The sequence below is a fragment of the Diachasmimorpha longicaudata genome, chromosome 2 (assembly GCF_034640455.1).
Source record: "Diachasmimorpha longicaudata isolate KC_UGA_2023 chromosome 2, iyDiaLong2, whole genome shotgun sequence".
NCBI classification, from domain to species: Eukaryota; Metazoa; Arthropoda; class Insecta; order Hymenoptera; family Braconidae; genus Diachasmimorpha; species Diachasmimorpha longicaudata.
In genome coordinates, this window is record NC_087226.1 from 9,915,925 (window position 1) to 9,936,689 (window position 20,765).

Consider the following 20,765-nt stretch of genomic DNA (forward strand, 5'->3'; position numbering starts at 1 on the left):
GCATGATGTCCTATGAAGCTGGGGCATTCGTAACTCGCAAAATAAATTCTAAAAAAATTTGAAAAAAAATCAACAAAAAAATTAGAATCAGGGACGAAAGCTTTTTGAAAATTTATTATTTTGAGAATAACCGGAGTCGTAATCTTCCTATGGGAAATCGATAAATTTTTTTTTTCTCGGATAAATTCGGGAGAAACAAGATGTGCTCGTATTTCAACAAGATTGAAACGTGATTAACTGTATGATTTCATTGAAAACTTAGTTTGATTGTGGTTATATTGGTTGACGGTAGTTTTGGACGTAGATTAAACCCTATTGTATTGCTGGTGAAAATGATGACATCACTATTAAACTCCCGTCAACCCACGGAAATTGATTAAACCATCAAATTAGCTCTACCAATATTAACACATCAACGTTTGAAACTGCCACGGTAGGACCTCTGCACTGGCATACCTATCAATCTATCTCCCTTCCACTCGTGGCTGTTACTATTTCACTTCAGTTTGACTACATCCTCTGCCTCTACCTTCGGAGACGGGTTCTATAAACCCGATCGTTCTATGGGCCATTCCACATTCTGATTATTCTGTAAATGGTTTGCAACAAGTTTGGCCCCTGGGTAACATGTAATTTTAATGTCACTTACTCGATGTCAATGTCGTGGCTAATGTCGCTGGATTGTGCAAATAAGTTTGGGGTAATGGCGATCTCATTGATGGGGGTTGTTGGATTTTTTTAATTACACGATTCAATAACTCTGAAAGCTGTCTGAAAATTAATACACTAGGTAACACGTGCGGTAAAGATTTTTTGACACATCTACATCGAAAGTTCGTAACTTTGTTCCTAGCGAGCGAGAGAAAAGTGACAATTTTCCGTCCTCAGGTAGAAAGTACTCTCTCCTCGATCGAAAATATCGATATTGAAATATTAGAATATATCGTAAAGTGTTTGTGCATTAGAAGGATGAAAATTAAACTTCCCATAAGACTAGTAATTTTCAATTATTTATTTATCAACAACATTCCATATTACCAGATGCAATATCAATGGCACACAACACTCCCAATTTATTCAATTTTTTTCGTGCACTGTCATTGATTAATTTGACGAGTTAACTATTATTTAAACACGTCGAATGTTTTTTTTTTATTTTACGAACACCGAGTTTTTAATTTCACTTATGCAATTAACACTTGAACGTAAAAATTCGCAAAAAATCTTCATTTCAATTTCGATAATGTTCCCTCATTACGGCGGGGGAGGGGAGAGGGGAATTTTTTTCATTCATATGATGATAATTGGACTAGACATGTCGTAATCGAGCGATTTAAACGAGGTCCCCCAGGAACTACGGTGTGTCGAACGTATACAGTGAATGTCAAGGGAAGTGTGAACAATTTAATGCATTGTACAATGTAGAGATGAGACATCCATGGGTAGTAAGAATAAAGTGAGTGTGAGAGAGAGGGAGAGAGGGAGTGTGTGTTGAGGATTCACATGGATACGGGTATAATTATTGGTAGGCCGTTTGAAACTAACTGTTTCCTTCATTAGCAGTCTCAGTTCGTCATAGTCGTTTTCCACCCGCTTCGCAAAATTTGTCGTGGCGCGCGAGAGACGAATTGCCCACCATTATCATAATTGCGCTATTACCGATAATATCAGAAGGTGGAGGGTAGTTTCAACGTCGTTTTCCTCACTGTACCAAATGCGCTTATAATCCATTTTCTATTTATAGTTATATAGTTATAATGTTGTGTTGAGCTATATAGGGCTTTTTAGTTGAGTGCGAAAATACCTGGGGGTAGACTACTGCGGTTACCACTTCATCCATCTCTATATTTCGGCTGAGGGGTTGGAGGAAGGGGAAAACTTTTCGACAGTATTTACGTGATATTTCGAAAGTTAGGGGATTATGGGAATTAACAAAAATGTTTATTTATTTGTGTACTTGTGTATCTTTTTAAAGTTCAGGCATTTGGTCTTCATTAGCTATTGATAATTGCATTTATTTTTATTAGAGATATGATTATCGATTTGATGATTGATTTTTCGAGATTTAGGATTTTTTTGGGAAACAATTGAATGGTTAGGATGAATTGATAAATTCTGAGGGAAATATTTATTTAAATTCTTTTTTTATTAAATATTTCGTCGAGAATGTGACTTTTCACATTTTACAGAGCATTTTTTTTTTTCATGTCATAAACATGCATTTTCATTATTGCAATAGATAGATTGTTTTCTCTATATTTTCATCTAGTTTGTACGACATATTGATGAAAATAGAGACATTCAATTTGCAATTAGTTAGCACAGTGGGTGGTCCAGTGATCCTGAACGTGACAGTTTTTACAAAAGGGGTTTTTGATGTACAATGAGTAGAAGGGTAATGTAGGAGCGGTTTGCCTCAATCCTTCAAATAAAATCTCATGTGCCATTAGGGCCTGATACGCTTTCCCCACTTACCCATGTTTCATCCCTGTACTTTGACCCCCACAAGGCGACCTATAATATGCCAGGTATAATAAGGATGGAAAAACCACAGGATATTGATCTCTTGTCTCTGCTACAGCAATATCCGTAAAATAGGAAAATTAAAAAGGAAAGGGGTAATACGAAGACAAAAGTTGAATGAAAATTGTAAAAATTTACAAAATAATTATATGATAAATGATTGTTTGTAACATGACTCGAAATTTCTGCTGAAAATTTGAAAAATAATAATAATGGGTATTATGTTAATATTAACATTCATTTATTAAAATACCTCCGAACGAGAGTGTAAATTCATTATCATATAGTTATTTCTAGTAAATTTCTAGACAAAAAGGGAGAAACAGTGGAAAAATTTAGGGAAATTTCACGTAACTCTTTATGTTCTCATTGTTAAAAATGTTCGATCTCTTTTCACAAACATATATTTTCGCTGAAAATTCTTTATCCAGTAAAATTTGCCACAATCTTTTTGATAATTTTATTTAACATCTCTCTCCACGGGTATAATTGAAGGATGTAAATTATCAGAATGAGTATTTTAAGGATCTTGAATGAGATACTTGATGAGAATTGATTAAAGAAAAACACTTAAACCCATTTTATTATCATCTTGAGAATATTCAATGTAATTAGGAATATTAATTTCGTTTTTAGTAATAGGACAATGTTGGGGACATTGAACGAGTGGGTGTGGATGAGGGGGTGGGGTATGCTCCCGCGTTTTGAATGCAGATGTCAACCCATTATCATTCACCATACCCCAACTGTACTGTTACAATGGATACGATATTCTCTCTCCCTCTTGTTCGCCCCCGCCTGTTTTCTGACTCTTGCCAGCTCACTCCCTCGTTATTGTCGCATTTCAACGAACGTTTTCACCGTCAACTTGACAATGTTACTTTGGATTCTCAATTCTTCACGCTTGTTATCGTTATCGAGTCAATTATGCTTAATGAGAATAAATTTTTCTCAGCCTCATTAAAAATAATTCCCTATTTTATTAATCATTAATTAAAATTTTTCGGTGATAGGGCAATATATAAAAATTGAAAAATTTGAGAAATTTGCGGGGAGAAATTTCTGGTCTTTAATTTCTTCTGTGTCGGTGTTTCAATAATTTTTTCTCGTCATCCCCTTACATACATTTAATTTTCAGCTGAAACGAATAAACTGGGATCTTTATACCTAAAGAGGAGAAACGTTGAATTGAGAGTGAAGTAGAATAAAAGGGGGTGTGGGTAGTATTTTAAAATGGAATAGGATGGGTGAATGGGATGAGGAGGAGGGGGAGGGGGGGGGAGACGTTTAATAAAAGTACGAATATCGCCAATAACTCGGTCTCTCATTCTTGAATAATTTCCACTCTATCGGAAAATAATTATACTTTATCGCGGGTGCCTCTCGACGATTCTCAAATCGCTCAATTATACTTTTTATCCTTTATCCCCACCCTCTATCTCACAGTCGGTCTCTTATTACTCATTCTACCTTTCATTTTCTTCCGTCGCCCGTAGCCCATCATTGTCTCGATCCAATCTGGATATGGGCACAAGTATCACTGGTAGATGGCTTTTGCTCTTTTTATTCGTTAATGCCTATTCTTTTCTGCTTTATTTATTCATTGTCTGTGGGAAAGCCATTGGAATCTCGCTGTAAATGGTGAATTGATGATTTTCATGCGTATAATAGAAGGGACGATGAGTGACGGGATGCTGGGAGAGATTTTTTCTATAAAAGTTCTAGTCCAAATAGTCAAAAAATTCCAAGTTGTTGATTCTTAAACAAATCTAATGCTGTAACGTGCAGTTTTGTGAGATTTTTGGTGGAATTATTCGGAAATAATGACAGGAACTCGAGAAAATCTACATTTAAGCCAAGAAAATTTTCAGTGTCAGTATTGACTTTTTTTCTATCTACAACTTTACATCTTTTTCCGTGCCACCAGAATAAAAAAAAAATTTCTCTCATTTAAAAGAGGTGCCGGGCACCTAGACGGGCAGTAGACATTTTATTGGTTAAATGCGAATTTTTATAAAATATTTCTCTACGTGTATGATCACTGTCATTTATTTGTAAATTTTTTTGCACATCCGCTATAAAATAGTTAATTCTCAACCAATTAAATTTCATTATATTTTCTCTGCTATTCAACTTTATCAATTGAATGATTCCACGCACCTCTAATCCTACAAAATGAATGGCAATGAATAACCGTCCATTGGATACTGTAAAAATTGCTCGATGGGAGCAACCCAAGGCAGCCATTCGCCATCGAATATCCCCAAAGGATCGTGTAATAACCGCTCACTTATATCAATTTACCTTTCCGCGCTCTTCATAAAAGGTGCATTCACGCATTTCCAATTGAAAAGGGGGAGGGAGCGATGGAAGAAGAGAGGGTGATCCACGTTACGTTGGAATCCTCATTCGTTACTGGGCAAATGGCCCACCCTTCGTACCTCGTGATATCTGACCTTTAGCCATGTTACTCCCTTGCTAACTCATCCTCTCTCGACTTTCTTCAATCCGTCACGTACTTCCGGGCTCTTCTATTTTCCAACGTTTTACATAATCCCAGGATTCTCACTTGATGCTCCATGCTATGGAACTCACGATTACATCGTTTTATTACCGAGAACGATTGATTGAAATATATTGCATTTTTTAGATTGAAAAAGGGACACGATTTCTTTGTGCTTTTTCTCTTCATAAGATATAAGACTGCAATTTTTTCATGAAATTGATCTTGAGTTTTACAAAGACTGGATGAAGAGTGATTTAAGAATAACTGAAAATACAACAAAATTTATACTATTTCCATTAATTAATAAATTTTTTTCACAATATTCTACGGAATTCTCCCCAACATTAACAAACTGGGAAATTTTCCGATGCCAACTTTAGAATTTTAATCGCATATTCATTCCGATTAAAATTTTTTCCCATCTCTTTCTCCATCCATCGCAAATTCATTTCATACTGTCCGCAAAATTTTCACAAATTTCCAACGCTCCTAAAACCGTTTTTTTTTTCCACAAAATCTTCATTATCTCTCACCTCAAAGCCCCTCCATCTTCCAAATGAAATCCAATCACCTAAAAAAAAAAAAAAATTGACGTGGAAGAACTCGAGGAAATTGTTGAAAAGAAAACTACCGGAAGTGAAAACGTGAGGTAAGTGTTCCTCCGAAGAAAATAAACGCTGTATACAAACACAATAATTACTATCCCTTTATTTGGCATGTTGAAGTTCCTCTTTCCTCTCCCCCGCAAATTGTATCGTACTCCGCTCGTTTGCTCATTCAGCTGTATCCTCTCCTCTCTTCCATCCCACCCCCGCCACTTCCCCCAAGTCCTACACACCCACAAACTGATGATATATCGAGTAAAAGCTAAATCGTGGAGCCACAGGAGTCACGGATTTCCCAGCGTCGTTGTACAGAAAGTTAATAAAATCCCAGTTTGCTAGCAGAAGGTTGGCGCACGACGCCGGGGGCCAGTTTATTTAGCACTGTGGTGACAGTGTGGTGAGAGTGTATATACCAATCGTCTCGTCTCATTTTCACGCGAATCTTTCTACTATCTATTTGTCTCAATAGGTTTTTTTTTTTCACTCACCATTGATTACGTTTCACCAATCTTTAGTTCATTTATCCTATAAAAGCTGGTCCTCTGATGGTCTCTTGGCTCTGTGTGATGGCACAACAAGCGACCTGAGGGACGGGAGAGCACCCTCAGGGGATTAATAAACCCCATACGCACAATCCGTTGGGAGAAATCGTCGATTTTTAGGGTATAATTAAATATGGCATTTAATTGATTATTCGGCTTTGTTTCCTGATTCCTTGTTTTTTTTTTTCGCTCTGAATTTGGGTCTTAGGGCAGCCTGAATGCCTCAGGGAGAACATTTTTTTTTACTTGAACGGAAATTTGACTGAACTAGTTATAAATTCGTCTGTTATAATGAGATTAATTAAATGGAATAAATAAACACGTGAGAAATGGACAAATTGGGGCGTTTCTGGGGTAGTACTTTGACAAAATGTCTTTTAACAGTCACTTCCATGAAGAATATCGAAATGATGAGAATAAAGGCGGGAAATGTGCGAACGGAAGAGAAATGCAGGATGAGTGAGACAGGGCTCAGAGGTATGCAGTGATGTTAGATGACTGAGAATAGGGCATCGTTTAATCTGCAAAAGAGGGATGATATATACGTGTGAAAAGATGAAGATGATAGGAGGGTGAGAGAGGGGGAGGGAGGAGAGGGGGGAGGTAAAGTGATGCCATATAACGTTATACAATTGACAATGGGCTCGACGAGCCGATTTCAAGATCAAACAGCCACGTTACTGAGCATTCAATCGTCCATATAACCTTTTCAACTGGTGTCAAAGGACCGTGGAAAATTGATAAAGTTTTTATGGAGTTATTTTATCGTCTGGCTAGATATTAACCTAAAAAATTTAGTAGAATTGCATTCGCTATATTAGATCAATTAAAATTGTGCAAAAAAATATTTTCTGTTCCACTGATAACAATGTCAATCAAAATTACGAGATCTATGAATTCAATGAATGAATTCACTGTTCGCTCGTCGATAATGGAGTGGCCTGGACAATGTAAGCTAGGATCGTGTAATTTTTATGGTCTAAAATTCAATTTTCTAATTTCCTTCGGAAAATTGATTGGTAAAAAGATGTAATTTTGAATATTTCTTTCGATCAAAAAATGTATCAACGTCAGAACCGAGTTTTGAAATGGTTTTTCACATTAGAAAACCATTACTTCTGATTTTTTTTCATTGAAATTTAGAGGATATTTTTCAATTGAGTGATGCATAAGGTCTTTAACGTTAAGAGGATAAGGAAAATTCCCTCTGTAATATTCCTGGAACTCTTAATGAAATGTTTGATCCAACCCTTTACCCTGAAAATCTTTTCCACCCAGTCTTAATGAGTATTAAGTTTCATAAGCAAAAAAGGATAGAAAACCATTGACAATTAGCCTTTGGCGGAGGTACACATTTACATGATACCTGACACGAGATTATTGCATACATGCCATTGTACCAGATTATTAATATAAACTTTGTTGCAGTTTCCAGATGAGTTTCGTGAAGTTGTGAGGAAATCGTGTACCTGAGTTTGGCGGAAAGGAGCCGTATGATTCATTTTCGAGGAAATACTGAGTAGGTGATTGTGCAAGTGTAGTGTTTTGTCTGTGTGGGACAATGTTCAGTGAGTAACCAGTATTTTTCAACATTGACTACAATGATGCAGATCGGTGAGTCAATTAATATCATATTATATATTTTTATGGTAATAAGCGTAATTTTGAGGTCCTTGCATCGATGTGGACGAATTGATTATTAAATTCGTGGACTCGTACACTTACATTCTCTCCCTGTAATGAATTTCATACAGAGGGCCGAGTCTCTGGTCCACATTCAAAAGCATATAGGGCGGTTTATTTGCATCATAAAGCCCCGTTATAACCAGGATATATCACCTCTCGTCGCTCCACCCTCGGTTATCGCCGGGTGGGTGTGGTCGAAATAACGCGGAATCTGAAACCAAATGAGTCTGGGATACGTATATGTTGCTTCGAAAAATTATCCACAAGAGATGGATAAAATGAAAATGGAAAATTTCAACTTTGTTAACGATACACTGGGGATATTTCAGTCGTGTAACTCTGTGATCCAGTACTATCGATTTAGGGAGTGGGAGGAATTGGGAATATGATGCGTTCTTTGAAACATTTATCGTACACTGGAATTATTTACTATTCTAGGGGACATTGACATGAATAAATTGTTTAGTTGCATCAGGAATTAGCGTAGAAAAATATGGATTTTTTCATAAATCCTCGCAGGAACCTTCAAAATATCTTCGAGAGATTCACTTGACAACTTCTTTGATGAGCCAAAAAAATCTTATTGGAAAACAATATTATTCAAGATCTTTGGAATACATTTTGTCAGACTGGGAGATGAAAAATATATGAATGCTATAGGTCCAAAAAAAAGTTTATTGCTATCCCTTGTGTCTGGAAAAAATATCTTTCCCAGATCTTGAGAAAAAATTATCCTGGCAAAATTGGGAAATAATAAAATTCTCTTCCATAGATCTTTACGGTCCACCATAAATGTATCCAAATGAATCTATCGAAGATATTTGTAGTAATTTTCCAGGGATTTCTGGAAGATATTCGAAATTTTCACATTTTTCAACACGGAACCAGAATTATTATTTGATCGTTTTTTTCTTCATGTTAATTTCCACGTCCTTATAAAATACCACAATCATACGTAAGCAATAATAATAATTATTATAATAGGTCAGAGTAGATTACCACCATTTCAGTTTTCCCCAATGGTGATCAGACCCTGATAATTTATCCATTAGAGTTGCCCTTTTTTGTTAAGTGGATTAAGACAAACTCATTTTAAAAGTTTAATGGTTATTCCCCAATAGTCTTAGCAATTGTCTATACTATAATGACCTATCACAATTCCTCATGAGGTTAACAATTTCTCTCCCGTTAAATTCACCGAACATATATATCCGATTATTATTTGGCCTCGTTTTGCGGAAAATTGGAACCAGATACAGTTGGTCCAACCATCTGTGAAAATTTATCTCCGGAGATAAGTAAAAATTGATTTAATCATGCCGAGGGACAAGTGCATTATTTGTGTTATTCTTCCTTTTGTGACATTGTTGAAAATGGTTAGTAATAAGACCCAATAAGTAGTGAGGCGTCGGACTCTGCTTAGGATTAAACTAGTTGATTTAAGCTCCAGTGTCTAGCACCCAGGCCTATTACTGGCAAGGTGTTGTCTTAGAATAAGTAAGGATAATCACGTAAATTTTTGTGGATTTTGGAGACTAAACGTGAGAAGAACTGCTTTTGCAAGTTTTATGCTTGTCGGTTTTTCTGTTTCGATCTCATTTTTCGTCATTTACGGAGGAAATAGGGATTTCTTTGACGGTAGCATGAAGTTAGTTGTGTAGATTCTTTCAATTTGTTGAGGAACTCTAATCGTTTAAATACGACATTTTGATTTTTCATGTTGTATCGAACCGTTCGATTATTTCAAATTCGATAATCTCATTTTTAGATCGTGAGTGTATACGTATGTTTCTATGTGCAAAATGATTTCAGTTTCCTCAAATGTAGTTATTATGGCGTCCGGTACATCTTGATTACTTTAAATTTAATTGAATAATTGAATGATGCGATTAATTTTAGGATTTCTCAAAAATCCAAAATGTTTACTTTGGATTATTCATAGATGATCAGATTATACAGATTTTCAGGGAAAAGGTGGTCTTTTGAAAAGTAGAGTATTTCTGGAAGAATTTGATTTTTGAAGATATTTTTGCGAAGTAATGACTAGCCCCTGCCAAAAAAAAATGGTTCAATACTCATTTTCGCACTCGTAACGAAATACATTATTATAATCACTCGAGTTATTGGTACTGTGCGAAGCGGGAAATTAATAAGAGGTGGGTTAGAAGAAATGCCACGAATCATCTGCGAATTACTGATTAAAGTGAGGGGTTGCAGTTGTGTAAGTCACTGTAAAATGAGTGATAGAGTGGTGGAAGAATTAAAAAAAAAAAGTGATGGAAAAAAATAGCCGGGAGATTTAACGCGGCAGAGTAAAATATTCTCCGCCCCAAAGCATCATTCAACCCTCAACGAGTGAGGGAGCTTGCGTAACGGCGCTGTAACACCCCATTGGCTCATTGGCTAATATGGCGGTGTTGCTTTGTGGAGGAGTGGTGGGGCGGGTGTGTGCGTTATTAGGGGCTGCTTTTCACGTTTGAGGGTTAGTCCGTGTTGCGCCGTTGAATGAAGCAGTTCACTCAGCCTTTCAATAGAAACAAATTGTGTTTACAACGGTATTAAGCTGTTTTTAATACGTCGATGAAGGATTTTAAGTTTACTACGACGACACAGTTCAAGTAATGAATATTTGAATATTTACTGGTATTTTGGACATTTTTCTTGGGACATTATTGAAAAGTGTTGGTTAACAATTGGTTGAGAAGTTTGATGATGACACAGACTTGCAATCAGAAGCGCAATGCTTACAGCATTGAACAACTACTTGGTCATTCGACGAAAAATGAAGGTAAGTATTTATATATTTTATTTTATTTATTAATTATGTAGTTTTTCCATTATATGTTTTTAAACGGAACGTCGGAAATAATTGGATATTTAACGATGATCTTCAAGTATTTGTTAACTTGTTAACAGTCTCAGAGCTTTCAGACAGGCACAATTTTGTTATTGGAAATTAAGGATAATTTCGTCAAGAATTTATGAAGATTAAACACATTTTACTTTTCGAAGTCATTGGAGAGGGTGTTATTTATTTAGAATCGTTTGAAAACAACTTGTCTCTTCGATTGACTTTATCTTTTGAATTAACCCAGTTTAATTGAGTTACAGAAAAGGTGGGATTTGAGACAGCTTGGGAGAAATTAGAACTCAGTGTGATATTTTTGTAATAAGTATATATTCGTTGGCAAAATGTGTTTACATCTGATGAAAATATTAGACTCGTCGGTGTCGTATAGTGCACCAGTTTAAATAGCTTCCTTTATCGACGAGTCGAGAATTGTCTTAGAATTTCATGAGGGATGACGATAGAAAATGTCTCTCTCAAATTCCGGCCTTCGGAATGTGCAAGACATTATGAGAATAGAGATTGAGGAATTAATTTAGTGTCGCACGCGCCGCAAAAAATTAGTCTCGAAAAATCCTCAATTTCTTTCAATATCTGTAAATAATCCGAATTAAGACAATAATCACAAAAAATAATACATAATCAGCAGTCAAAGATTTCAACTTTTAAATTTAGTTCGTACTTTTAAAAATTTATAAATTCTTTTAGTAATCAGAAGATTTTTCTCGTGGTCCAAGAAAATTATTTGGAAGATTTTTAAAGGGCATTTTTTTTTCATGAGATATTCTGATTTTTTCATCAAAAAATATCCTTAAAAACTGTTCTAAACATTTTTAAATAAACTTTCCATATGAAGATCTTGCAAAGAATTTTTGGTGATCGTCGAAGATGTTTCGTTGATTTTTTTGAAGATATTTGACAGTTCTAACAGAAAGAAAATTTATCTAAGCGGGTCTAAACGACTTTTCTCATATTACTTGAACGATCACAAGCAATCAATAGTCACTAATCAATGATTTAAATGTCGATCAATACTTTATATTGGCCAAAGAAACCTAATAAAGATTGAAAGACCGTTGGTACATTTAATATCAGTTTGATTGGCTCTCGTTCCCCGATTTAATGAAAAACCAAAATGAGAATGAGAAAGGGGGGTGAGTGGAGTGAGAGTAGGTGGGGGTGGTTGAGGGCTGTTGGGAAACGAGAATAGAAAGGCTTTGGGCATCAAGTGGGTAGCCCCCATTGTGCCACCATCATAAAAACATTAAAATCTCTCTATTCATGATGGATTAGCTCCTGCATACGCTGTGTATGTGTATTTCCCTCTTCCAAACGTGTGTCTGTGCATTTGCGATTACCTGATGTGTCTGTGCGAATAAACGAACGATAGCACGCGGCTTCCCAATGGTATATGAAAATCCGAGTAATATACCTTGTATAGGCCAAGAGTTTCCAACTAATCAGGGGGAGATATATCGCGTTAGTGAATATAATAAGCTATAGAGTTACTCGGTGAAATGATGCGTTAATGATTATGTACATTTTTTTCGCTATTACTTAATTGGCTGAGCTATTCAACGAGGATTGGGGGTATTTAGCTTCTGAAAATCCGGGTATCGGTTAAATGAGGTAATTTTAGATAATTATCATTGCATTTAGAGACAAAATTATCACCATAATTCATACAATTCTTGATAATAACTAAAAACTAATTGCTAAGTTATAGTTCATCATCAAAATTAATTATTCACTCGAGTCACTATTAATTTGCGATAAAAGTAAAAGTTGAAAGTAAAAAGTTTTTCAAATTTTTTTATAAAAAGTCAGTGATAAAGACAGGAATTAACCCTTTTTTCATGTGTGCATGCATATTTATGTTTGTATTTCCCCATTCTCTCACAATTTATTTACTAAACACTGATAAACCCTCGAAACCTTCCACCCCTTCTCTAAAAATATTTGCTAATCACTCTTTAAGTACCAATATTGGTAAATGTGAATACACATGTAGTATCAGATGCACATCTCCAATGAGGGGGTGAGAGGGAGGGAGGGAAAGGGGGGGGGGGACAAGTGAGCTGACGAGAAGAGTGAATCCATCAGTTTTCCGTGATGCAAAAATAGAATGAAATGAAAGATAAAAAATTGAATAAAAAAAAAAAATGGAACAGTCCAGAGCTAGTCAAACTTCTGCGCCCTCCTCGCCCCTCCAATAAAATGAAATACTCGAGGATTAAAAATTGGCAAATCCGTCGGTCAGACATCATCGACGTATCATATATTTTCGACGATTCGTAAATCGCCTCGCCTCGTAGTTTTACGTTTGACGGGGGAGCTTAAAAATTTAATAAAAACGATAAAAAAAGGTGAGGGGGTATTGTCACCGAATTTACAGCTGGGTTTTCGTAGCTGACATTCGCTCACCTCCGCAATTCTTGATTTTAGTTTTTAGTTGGGGATGTCGGAAAATATTTGAAATGGGTGAGAAGATCTGAGGGCCATAGATTTTTCTTATTTTACGAGTGAAACTGTATTTTTTTTTATTCACAACAGAAATATTTCGTTTAAAGAAATTTATTGAACTAAAATAATGAAAGCTAATTTTAATTTAACATCGAAGACGCTCAATTCATTCACCTGAATGATTATTGTTAATTTTCATAAAATAGTTGAATTGTTTTCATTTCATTTAGTTACTCTGGAAGTTCTGGAACTTTCAGAAAAACTAAATTATTATTATTTCAGATAAATTTTATTGGAAATTTCATACAATCATCTTGGAAAGTAAAAATATGAAAATAATTCAATTATGAAAAATATTCAGTAATTGAATGTAAAATTGTACGAAAGCTCTGATATCCATGAAACCCAATAATAAAAACATTGATAGGAATGGAAAAACTCCATAACACGTGTATAATTAACAACTAGACTGAATTTTTAAGCTCACAATTAAACATAAATTACGAATAAATTCAATAATTTTTTGACAGATGATTCGAGACCATCACAAACGGTGGGTCATCTCTCCACCGATGATGAGGAACTACTTGCGGGTAGTCAGGGATATAATTCAGTGGTGCCAGTAAAAATAGATGACATGGATAGACCAAAAAAGGTCAGAAGATCGAGAACAACATTTACAACTCATCAGTTACATCAGTTGGAGAAAGCATTTGAGAAAACTCAGTATCCAGATGTCAATTACAGGGAATCACTAGCTTCCAATTTAGAATTGTCCGAGGCTCGAGTTCAGGTCAGTTATTCACCAATTAGTTATTCATCTTAACGGTAACATGCTCCCAGGGATTAGTCCCAATTTCCCACTGAAACTCGACGATTTGGTGAATCATTTAGCAATTTAATGAACACATTAGCCAGTGCTTTTGTCTTTAATTTCTAATCGCCTTAATCAGCGATACTCTGATGAAATTCAATCATAACAAACGTTCTTCTCTTCTAATTGTTTATCTTGCCATTCTTGGGGGAAGTGAGTTTTTTTTTTTTTTAACATCGACTCATCACGAGTGCCTGCATAAAGAATATTCCTGCCTCTCTTTTATCTACGTAGTAAAGCCACTTGACTAATTAGGGGTGGCATTGTTCCTCGTAGCTTCAACGCTTCTCTGTGTGGGCGTAACTGAAAATACACTCGAGGGTCTATTAGACGATGAGCGTCATTAAGAATCGGCTTTCAAATTTGCACTATTCTATTCACGAAAAAAAAAAAATTTTTTGTTTCTGCGAGGATATTTCCCTTAGAGTTTGGGACAAAATCCCTTTGACTGCAGCTTATTCGATCCGATCAATCCAATTATTATCAATAACCCGATCATTTCCACTCCTCCACTATCTATTCACGTCAGCCATTTTCAATGAATATTGGTGAGAATTTTTCCTGAAAAGCGTTAGGGAAATTTGTGACACGTTTCATCATGTTTTGATGTTTGAATCCCCTCATGATAATTTATTTTCCTCAATTTTGATGTTACGTAAACTGAGTGATCTTGAGTTATATCCATGAGTAATCAAACGACTCATTATTACTCAACCAATTCAATCAAATTTGTAATAATTTCTCCGGCCATCGTTCAAAAGCGTCGAAACTATAATAAATCCAGGGAAAATATTCCCAATTCTTATCCCTCCCTCTCATCTCATTAAAAAAAATTGACCAATAATATCCCCTCTCTCACCATCAATTTTCCATGTCATTCACCACAATCCTAAATGCCTCATTCACCATCAACTGCTATAAATCACTTCATACTACCAGCAAAAATGACTTTTCTATTGCTGTAAAATTGGTTACTCGATTAACGTAACTATCCAACACCCGGTTCACGCGCATTCCGGCTCGAAGGGTGGTCCGTGGAGGAGGGTTAGGGGGGGGGCGGTTGTCCTATACTACCCTCCCCAGTGTCAAAGAGCGAGAGAGATGGAGAAGAATCACTGTTCAAGGATGAGAGAGGGAAAGTTGATAGAGAAGAGTGAATGACAAAGATACAGAGATGCTCTCAGTGTTGCTCAGGAATAGTAGAATGATGAGGGGGGGGGGGCGGTGAGGAGGGGAGGAGGAGAATCACAGTAGATTGAAATGTGTGGGTGAACAGTAGGCAGGGGTTGATGGTTTCAGATGGGGGAGAAGGGTGTAGGTGAATGAAAAGAGACAGAGAGCATTCCGATTGGCCCATTGTGGTACAGCGAAGCGACAATGCCGGCAATTGGCTGTCGCTCGACAAAACCGCTAAATGATCCGCCGGGCGCAGTGGTGCCACGGCCACTTTATTTCAATCTGTCCTATCCCCCTACCCTTCCAACCTCTATGTACCCTCATACCCTCCCATCACCCTTCCTCACCATTTCTGTTATTGTCGTACACTGTACTCGGAAAATTTTACCTACAGATTTCGTGGGGGGTTAGGTAATAGCCCGTTCACGCAAAAATTTTTTTTTGGGGCCCCTTTTCGTTTTATTGTTGTGTGAACTCACATTAATGAGACGGTACAACTGAATTGTGAATTATTTGACAACGTCAAATAGTTGGAATACGATAATGGGAGAAATGATATGGGTGATGAACATTTTGGCAGGTTATGGATTGGTAAATGGGTGTGGGAAGTGGGAAGTGGTCATTCGTAGTTCATTATTATTGATTGGAATGGTAATTAGAGAGCTGAGAGTGTAGGTTTGATTTTAGTGGAATCGATATGTTATTCGTGAAAATGTGGGGCGTGATGTTGAGTTTGATGGGGATCAAGAGTTTTTCATTTTGATGATGTAAATAGTTTGGTGTGAGATGATGGAGTATAGAATGATAGGTGGGGTAACAATAGATGTGCTTTCGGATTTAATAAGGGTCTTTAATTGCTGACACAATTACAGGTAGCATGATTCATCAGCATAAATTACAACAATTGTACTGTATTATTGTGATAATTTATATATTTTTTTTTCATTGAAGTAGTTGACATGGGAGACAAACAAAAATTATTGAAACTTGATTTTCTAAAATTCTTGGCTTCCTCGGTTCATCATAACGATAATTCGATGATTTGAGAAGGAATTCACCCTCAATAGGGTGTGATTCCGGTTTCTGATTGGACAGTTAGTTTCCGGAATTTTTAACTCTCACGGAGTTGATTCATACAGTGATGGAGGGAAAGGGAGATGATTTAAATTGGCGAGGGCACTTGAAGATTTGGTCGGGTGATATAAATTGTGGGAAGCTATTAAATAATTACATGCTATTTACGGAATGAATGCAGTCGTTAACTCGTGTGTTGGAGGGATAGAAAGTACCAGGGGATGATTCAACTTGTTTAAATTTTTGTAAAAATTTTCTTGTTGACTGCCTGTTATTTTTTTGATAGTAACAAAATTTCTTACTACACACACAGATTAACAATTACCATGGCTTGATTACGACAATCTGGAGTCAAAGGGACATGAAATCACGGTGGGACAATAGGTATTATCCCGAATGAAATAATTTACTGGATTCTAGGAGGGCAGAAAGTAAAATCCATGAAAAAAGAAAAGCGAATCAACTGGAGTGGAAGGCAAAAGCATTTATACACAAGGACGAGCGAAAGAGAAAGAACAGTTCAGGGGGTGGGTGAGGGGCAGGGAGGGGAGGGCGGAGGGGTTGTTAGTAAATTGGCCTGTAATGCACTCAGAGGGCCAGAGGAAATCAGGATAATTGTTAACAATTAGCTTAATCAGCCTCAAGAGCATGCTTTTGTTGCCGTGGGCTTCGATATATAGCGCTTGGGTCTACTGTTTATGGGGTTCTCATACAATTTTTCTATCTCCCCTATCATCCTCTGCACCCTCTACCCCATGTCGATATTGGAGTACACTTTTGCTAAAATCGTGTAGGTATTATACTGTTTGAATTTCACATCGTGTTCGTGGCTGTTATTTTTTGCTCATCAAAACTATGCAATTTTCAATGGACCGAGAAAAAAAATTTAATAAAAATTGCCAGAACAAAATGTGAATATTATATTTCAAAATGTAATTCGTGAGTGAAGTAAAAATGGATAAAAATGGAAATTGGAGATGACATTGTACGAACTGCCATGTGAATTTTGCGATTTATTCCATCAAAGTAATTACAGAACGTATAAATAAATCACGAGTTTCGTAAAAATTGTTGAATTTTCACAATTTTTTTGTTCTCGAGTAGCAATAAATCGAAAATTTTCTCTTGCAGTTCTTCAAAGGTCTCCAGAAAATATTCCGTAGTTGTTATAGTTTCGTAATTGTTAATGAATATTTTTCTCGATGGGAGTAAATTCATGTAACATTGTCGTGATACATGTCAGGTTTTCCTGGTGCATCTTATCATTCGCAAATTTTTATTTAAATTGTTTTCAAGTCAAGGATCACCAATTCGTCAGAGAGATAATTCGAATTGTCATTTTACCCCTTCGATATTACTAGAAAGAGGATATATTCTCACCAATAGTTTGCGAAATAGTGTTGATTAATTATTATGTCTTATGTTCACACAGGTATGGTTTCAAAATCGTCGTGCTAAATGGCGAAAGAAGGAAAAAATTCTGGGGCGTGAGCCAACTTATATGCACGTTGGACAAGGAGGTAGCAAATCATTAACCGCATGCACTGATAGACAGAAATTTTTTTTTCCGAAGTGTAGGGTAAACTTATCGATACATAGACGATTTCCATTTCTCAAATGTCGTGTAAATATGACAATGAAAATTAAATCAATTTCTGTGAAAAATTTTCTGAGCTTCTCAGAGAAATTTTACCTTGAGAACATTAGATTTTTTTTTATAAACGAGAAACTGTGATTTTTTTCCAGTACTCATACGCAAATTTTCATGGAAAATTTTTCTTCATGTACTTGCAATACCTCGAAGAACCTCAAATTTCCCCTAATCGTCTATCGAATGGGTAGTTTACCCTATACTTACACTATTTTGGTATGATTACACTGGAGGCAGACGCCTCGAATTGTTGTGCACCTGCTCCAGCGGGTAAAGAGGGGGGGAGGGGAGGGGAGGAGATCAGGTGATTGTGGAGGTGGTTGGGACATCACGTGTTGAAAATTACCATCTAGTATTATGATATATATAATAAATTCCCAGGTTAATACAGGTATATAGATAGGAGTTTATTTCCAGGGCGACCACATCGCCCTACTGATCTTAACACACAATATCACAAATGTGAGTGATTAAACAACCATTTCCAGGGTTCATAATCGATTTCTCTTTTCTATTTATGTGTATTGGTCTACTAGCAAGTGAATGAGTGAATAGACATAAATGACTGGGCGGAAAGGGGCTGTACTGTTTTGTTGTTTACCGGGCAGTTATTTGGTGTTTGAAGAAAGGGATCTTTCATTATTTCTTTGTCTTTTGAAATCAAAGTCAATGAATGCGGGAGATAATAATCGTCTAGTGGATTTGAGTATTTATTGAGTTCAGGAGAAGCGAGGAGATATTAACATTGATATCAATGATATTGCGGGAAATTTTGTTATTGAATATTTATGATTTTTTTCGTTGGAATATGGAGGGTAATTTCAACCTTTGAGTTATTTATTCAGGGAAAATTGTTAAATCTGAGTACTTAGGTAAATGTATTTTTAAGGTATAAAGTGGGTAAATATTCAGGTAAATTCGGAGCTGAAAATGCACAGGTTTAGTAAGTTGGATGTTCAAGTGTTTATAGAATTTATGGTTCATCTTGGACATTCACTAAAATGAAATTAGTTATTATGAATGTTCATTAACAGTATTAAAACTGAAAATGTCGTTTCCAGTCAATGTAAAAAAATGTAAACATAAATATAATTTCTCGAAAATTTCTGTTCTTGTTTTTCAGATGTCAATGAATTATCTCTTCACGCCCATTTTCTCCAATCGGCTGGAATCCCAGGTGGAAATCCATCGGGGCCTCCCAATAGTTTTCTCTGGCCAGCTCTGATGCCACCGATGTTCACAGCCCCATGGCTATCTAATGCTCTGAAGATGCCCCAACTCCATGCAATACTATCTCAATATAATGGACTGGGTCCCCAAAACCTCGCATCCCTTATTCCACCGGGATTTCCATCAAATATTCTAGCGCAATCGCAAATTCAACATCCTCAACATGGACGAGGACCTCAACATCCTCTTCTCGTTGACATTCAAAATATTCCGCAGAATTTGAGCTCGAAGCATCAACCGGAACGTGATGATGATTCAGCTTCCTCTGACGATGAGATGAGGAGACAGGTGCAGAGCGCTCATGGCCTCAGGGCTAAGGCCGAAGAAGTCATTCGCAAGTCTGGTAATTAGGGGATGAGCGGTTTGGCAGGTTACCATTGACACTCAGAGTCATTACCGCGAAATATTTGACGATTGTTGGGGGTTTTCGGCAATTTCCTCTTTTGTTGATCGTTTTATTGGATTTCACTGTGGAATTTGCGAGAATTGCGAGGGTTTTTTTTAGGAGAGATGAGGGCTTCTTCATTTTTGGGAGTTGTGCGGGGACATCTTTATTATTTCATGCGAACAATTCTGGGAAATTGATCAAGTATCGATTTTTTGTGAAACATTTTGTTCTTGGAAATAAAGAATCAAAGTCGTTAAGAAAATAAACGATTGATAGTGAATGATTAAGAAATTATTAAACTATTCGATTAAATTGAAAGTTTAATGAAAATGATTTTGAATATTTGCTTGCAAATATTCAAAATCATTCAATTTAATTGTTTGAAATATAGGCTCGATCGTTCTGAAAATACGCCCAATCGTCGCATAATTCCATAAAAAAACGAAGAGATTCTGCTCTGTTTGTTCTGCTTTGCTCTGTTCGACTAGTCTTGTTTTGTTGATTCACGCGAAATCTCGTGCATATTTAAACAATTAAATTCAATTGTGTGTATCGTATTTAACCTCAACATGGCCATTCACCACACATGCGCATATTTCACTGATGTTAACGATACTCACCACGAATAGTCGATTGTGCGGTTTCGATAAACAATACACCTGTGGTTCCTGGATTTTCTCTTTACACTTGTGTCTGGTTATCTATCCATTCGTCGAGTAAAGTAAACAAATGAGTGAAGATGTCCCGGACGATACCCGAGGATTGATAAAACCACCCAATTTTTGTACAATAAACGTTGTATCATAAATATCAATAACCATGTAAATATGTAGGTATTGAATTATTATAATATTTCATGAAGGGGAGGAGTGGTGGGAGAATGAAAATACATGAGAATATAAAACATATGTTGTTGTATCGATAATTTCGCCTGTTTTATTCACAGTATTTTCATTTTTTTCGTTTCTAATCAAGAATTCAATGCGTTAAATCCAAAATGACCCTTTTTTTGGGTGAGGATAATTAATTTTGGCGTCGCGAGTTGAAATTTACTCTTCCGTAATCAACGCTCAGGGCCATAATAGTTTATTTCGTTACGAGTGCGGAAAATTTGTTTTCTCTTTTGGGAGAACTTCTTATGCCTCAGAAAACTCTTCTTCCACTAGAATTAAATGGAAAAAATTTAATGCGGGCGCAAT

General features: G+C 36.2%; 2 protein-coding genes across 6 annotated transcripts in view; both read left to right on the forward strand.

Annotated features, from left to right (window-relative positions):
• LOC135173075 (homeobox protein orthopedia-like) overlaps window positions 1-20,765 on the forward strand; it is a 115,321-nt gene that overhangs the window by 2,798 nt on the left and 91,758 nt on the right. For all 5 annotated transcript variants that reach the window (XM_064139684.1, XM_064139686.1, XM_064139685.1 and 2 more), the window contains exon 2: window positions 7,605-7,790. Coding sequence is in view for 1 of the 5 variants with exons in the window: in XM_064139689.1 (XP_063995759.1) it covers window positions 7,778-7,790 (13 nt within the window). In the remaining 4 variants the exon portion in view is untranslated. The remainder of the gene's footprint in view (window positions 1-7,604; window positions 7,791-20,765) is intronic.
• On the forward strand, window positions 10,339-20,474 carry LOC135171633 (retinal homeobox protein Rx1-like). The gene is made up of 4 exons (XM_064138264.1): window positions 10,339-10,650; window positions 13,704-13,966; window positions 17,730-17,817; window positions 19,072-20,474. The coding sequence occupies exons 1-4, from the start codon at window positions 10,572-10,574 to the stop codon at window positions 19,527-19,529; spliced, it is 888 nt and encodes a 295-aa protein (XP_063994334.1). The 5' UTR covers window positions 10,339-10,571; the 3' UTR covers window positions 19,530-20,474.

Coding starts and splice junctions, on each gene's coding strand:
- LOC135171633 (XM_064138264.1), top strand. CDS start 10,572: ATGATGACACAGACTTGCAATCAGAAGCGCAATGCTTACAGCATTGAA. Junction 10,651..13,703: donor TCATTCGACGAAAAATGAAG/GTAAGTATTTAT, acceptor ATTTTTTGACAG/ATGATTCGAGACCATCACAA. Junction 17,818..19,071: donor TATGCACGTTGGACAAGGAG/GTAGCAAATCAT, acceptor CTTGTTTTTCAG/ATGTCAATGAATTATCTCTT.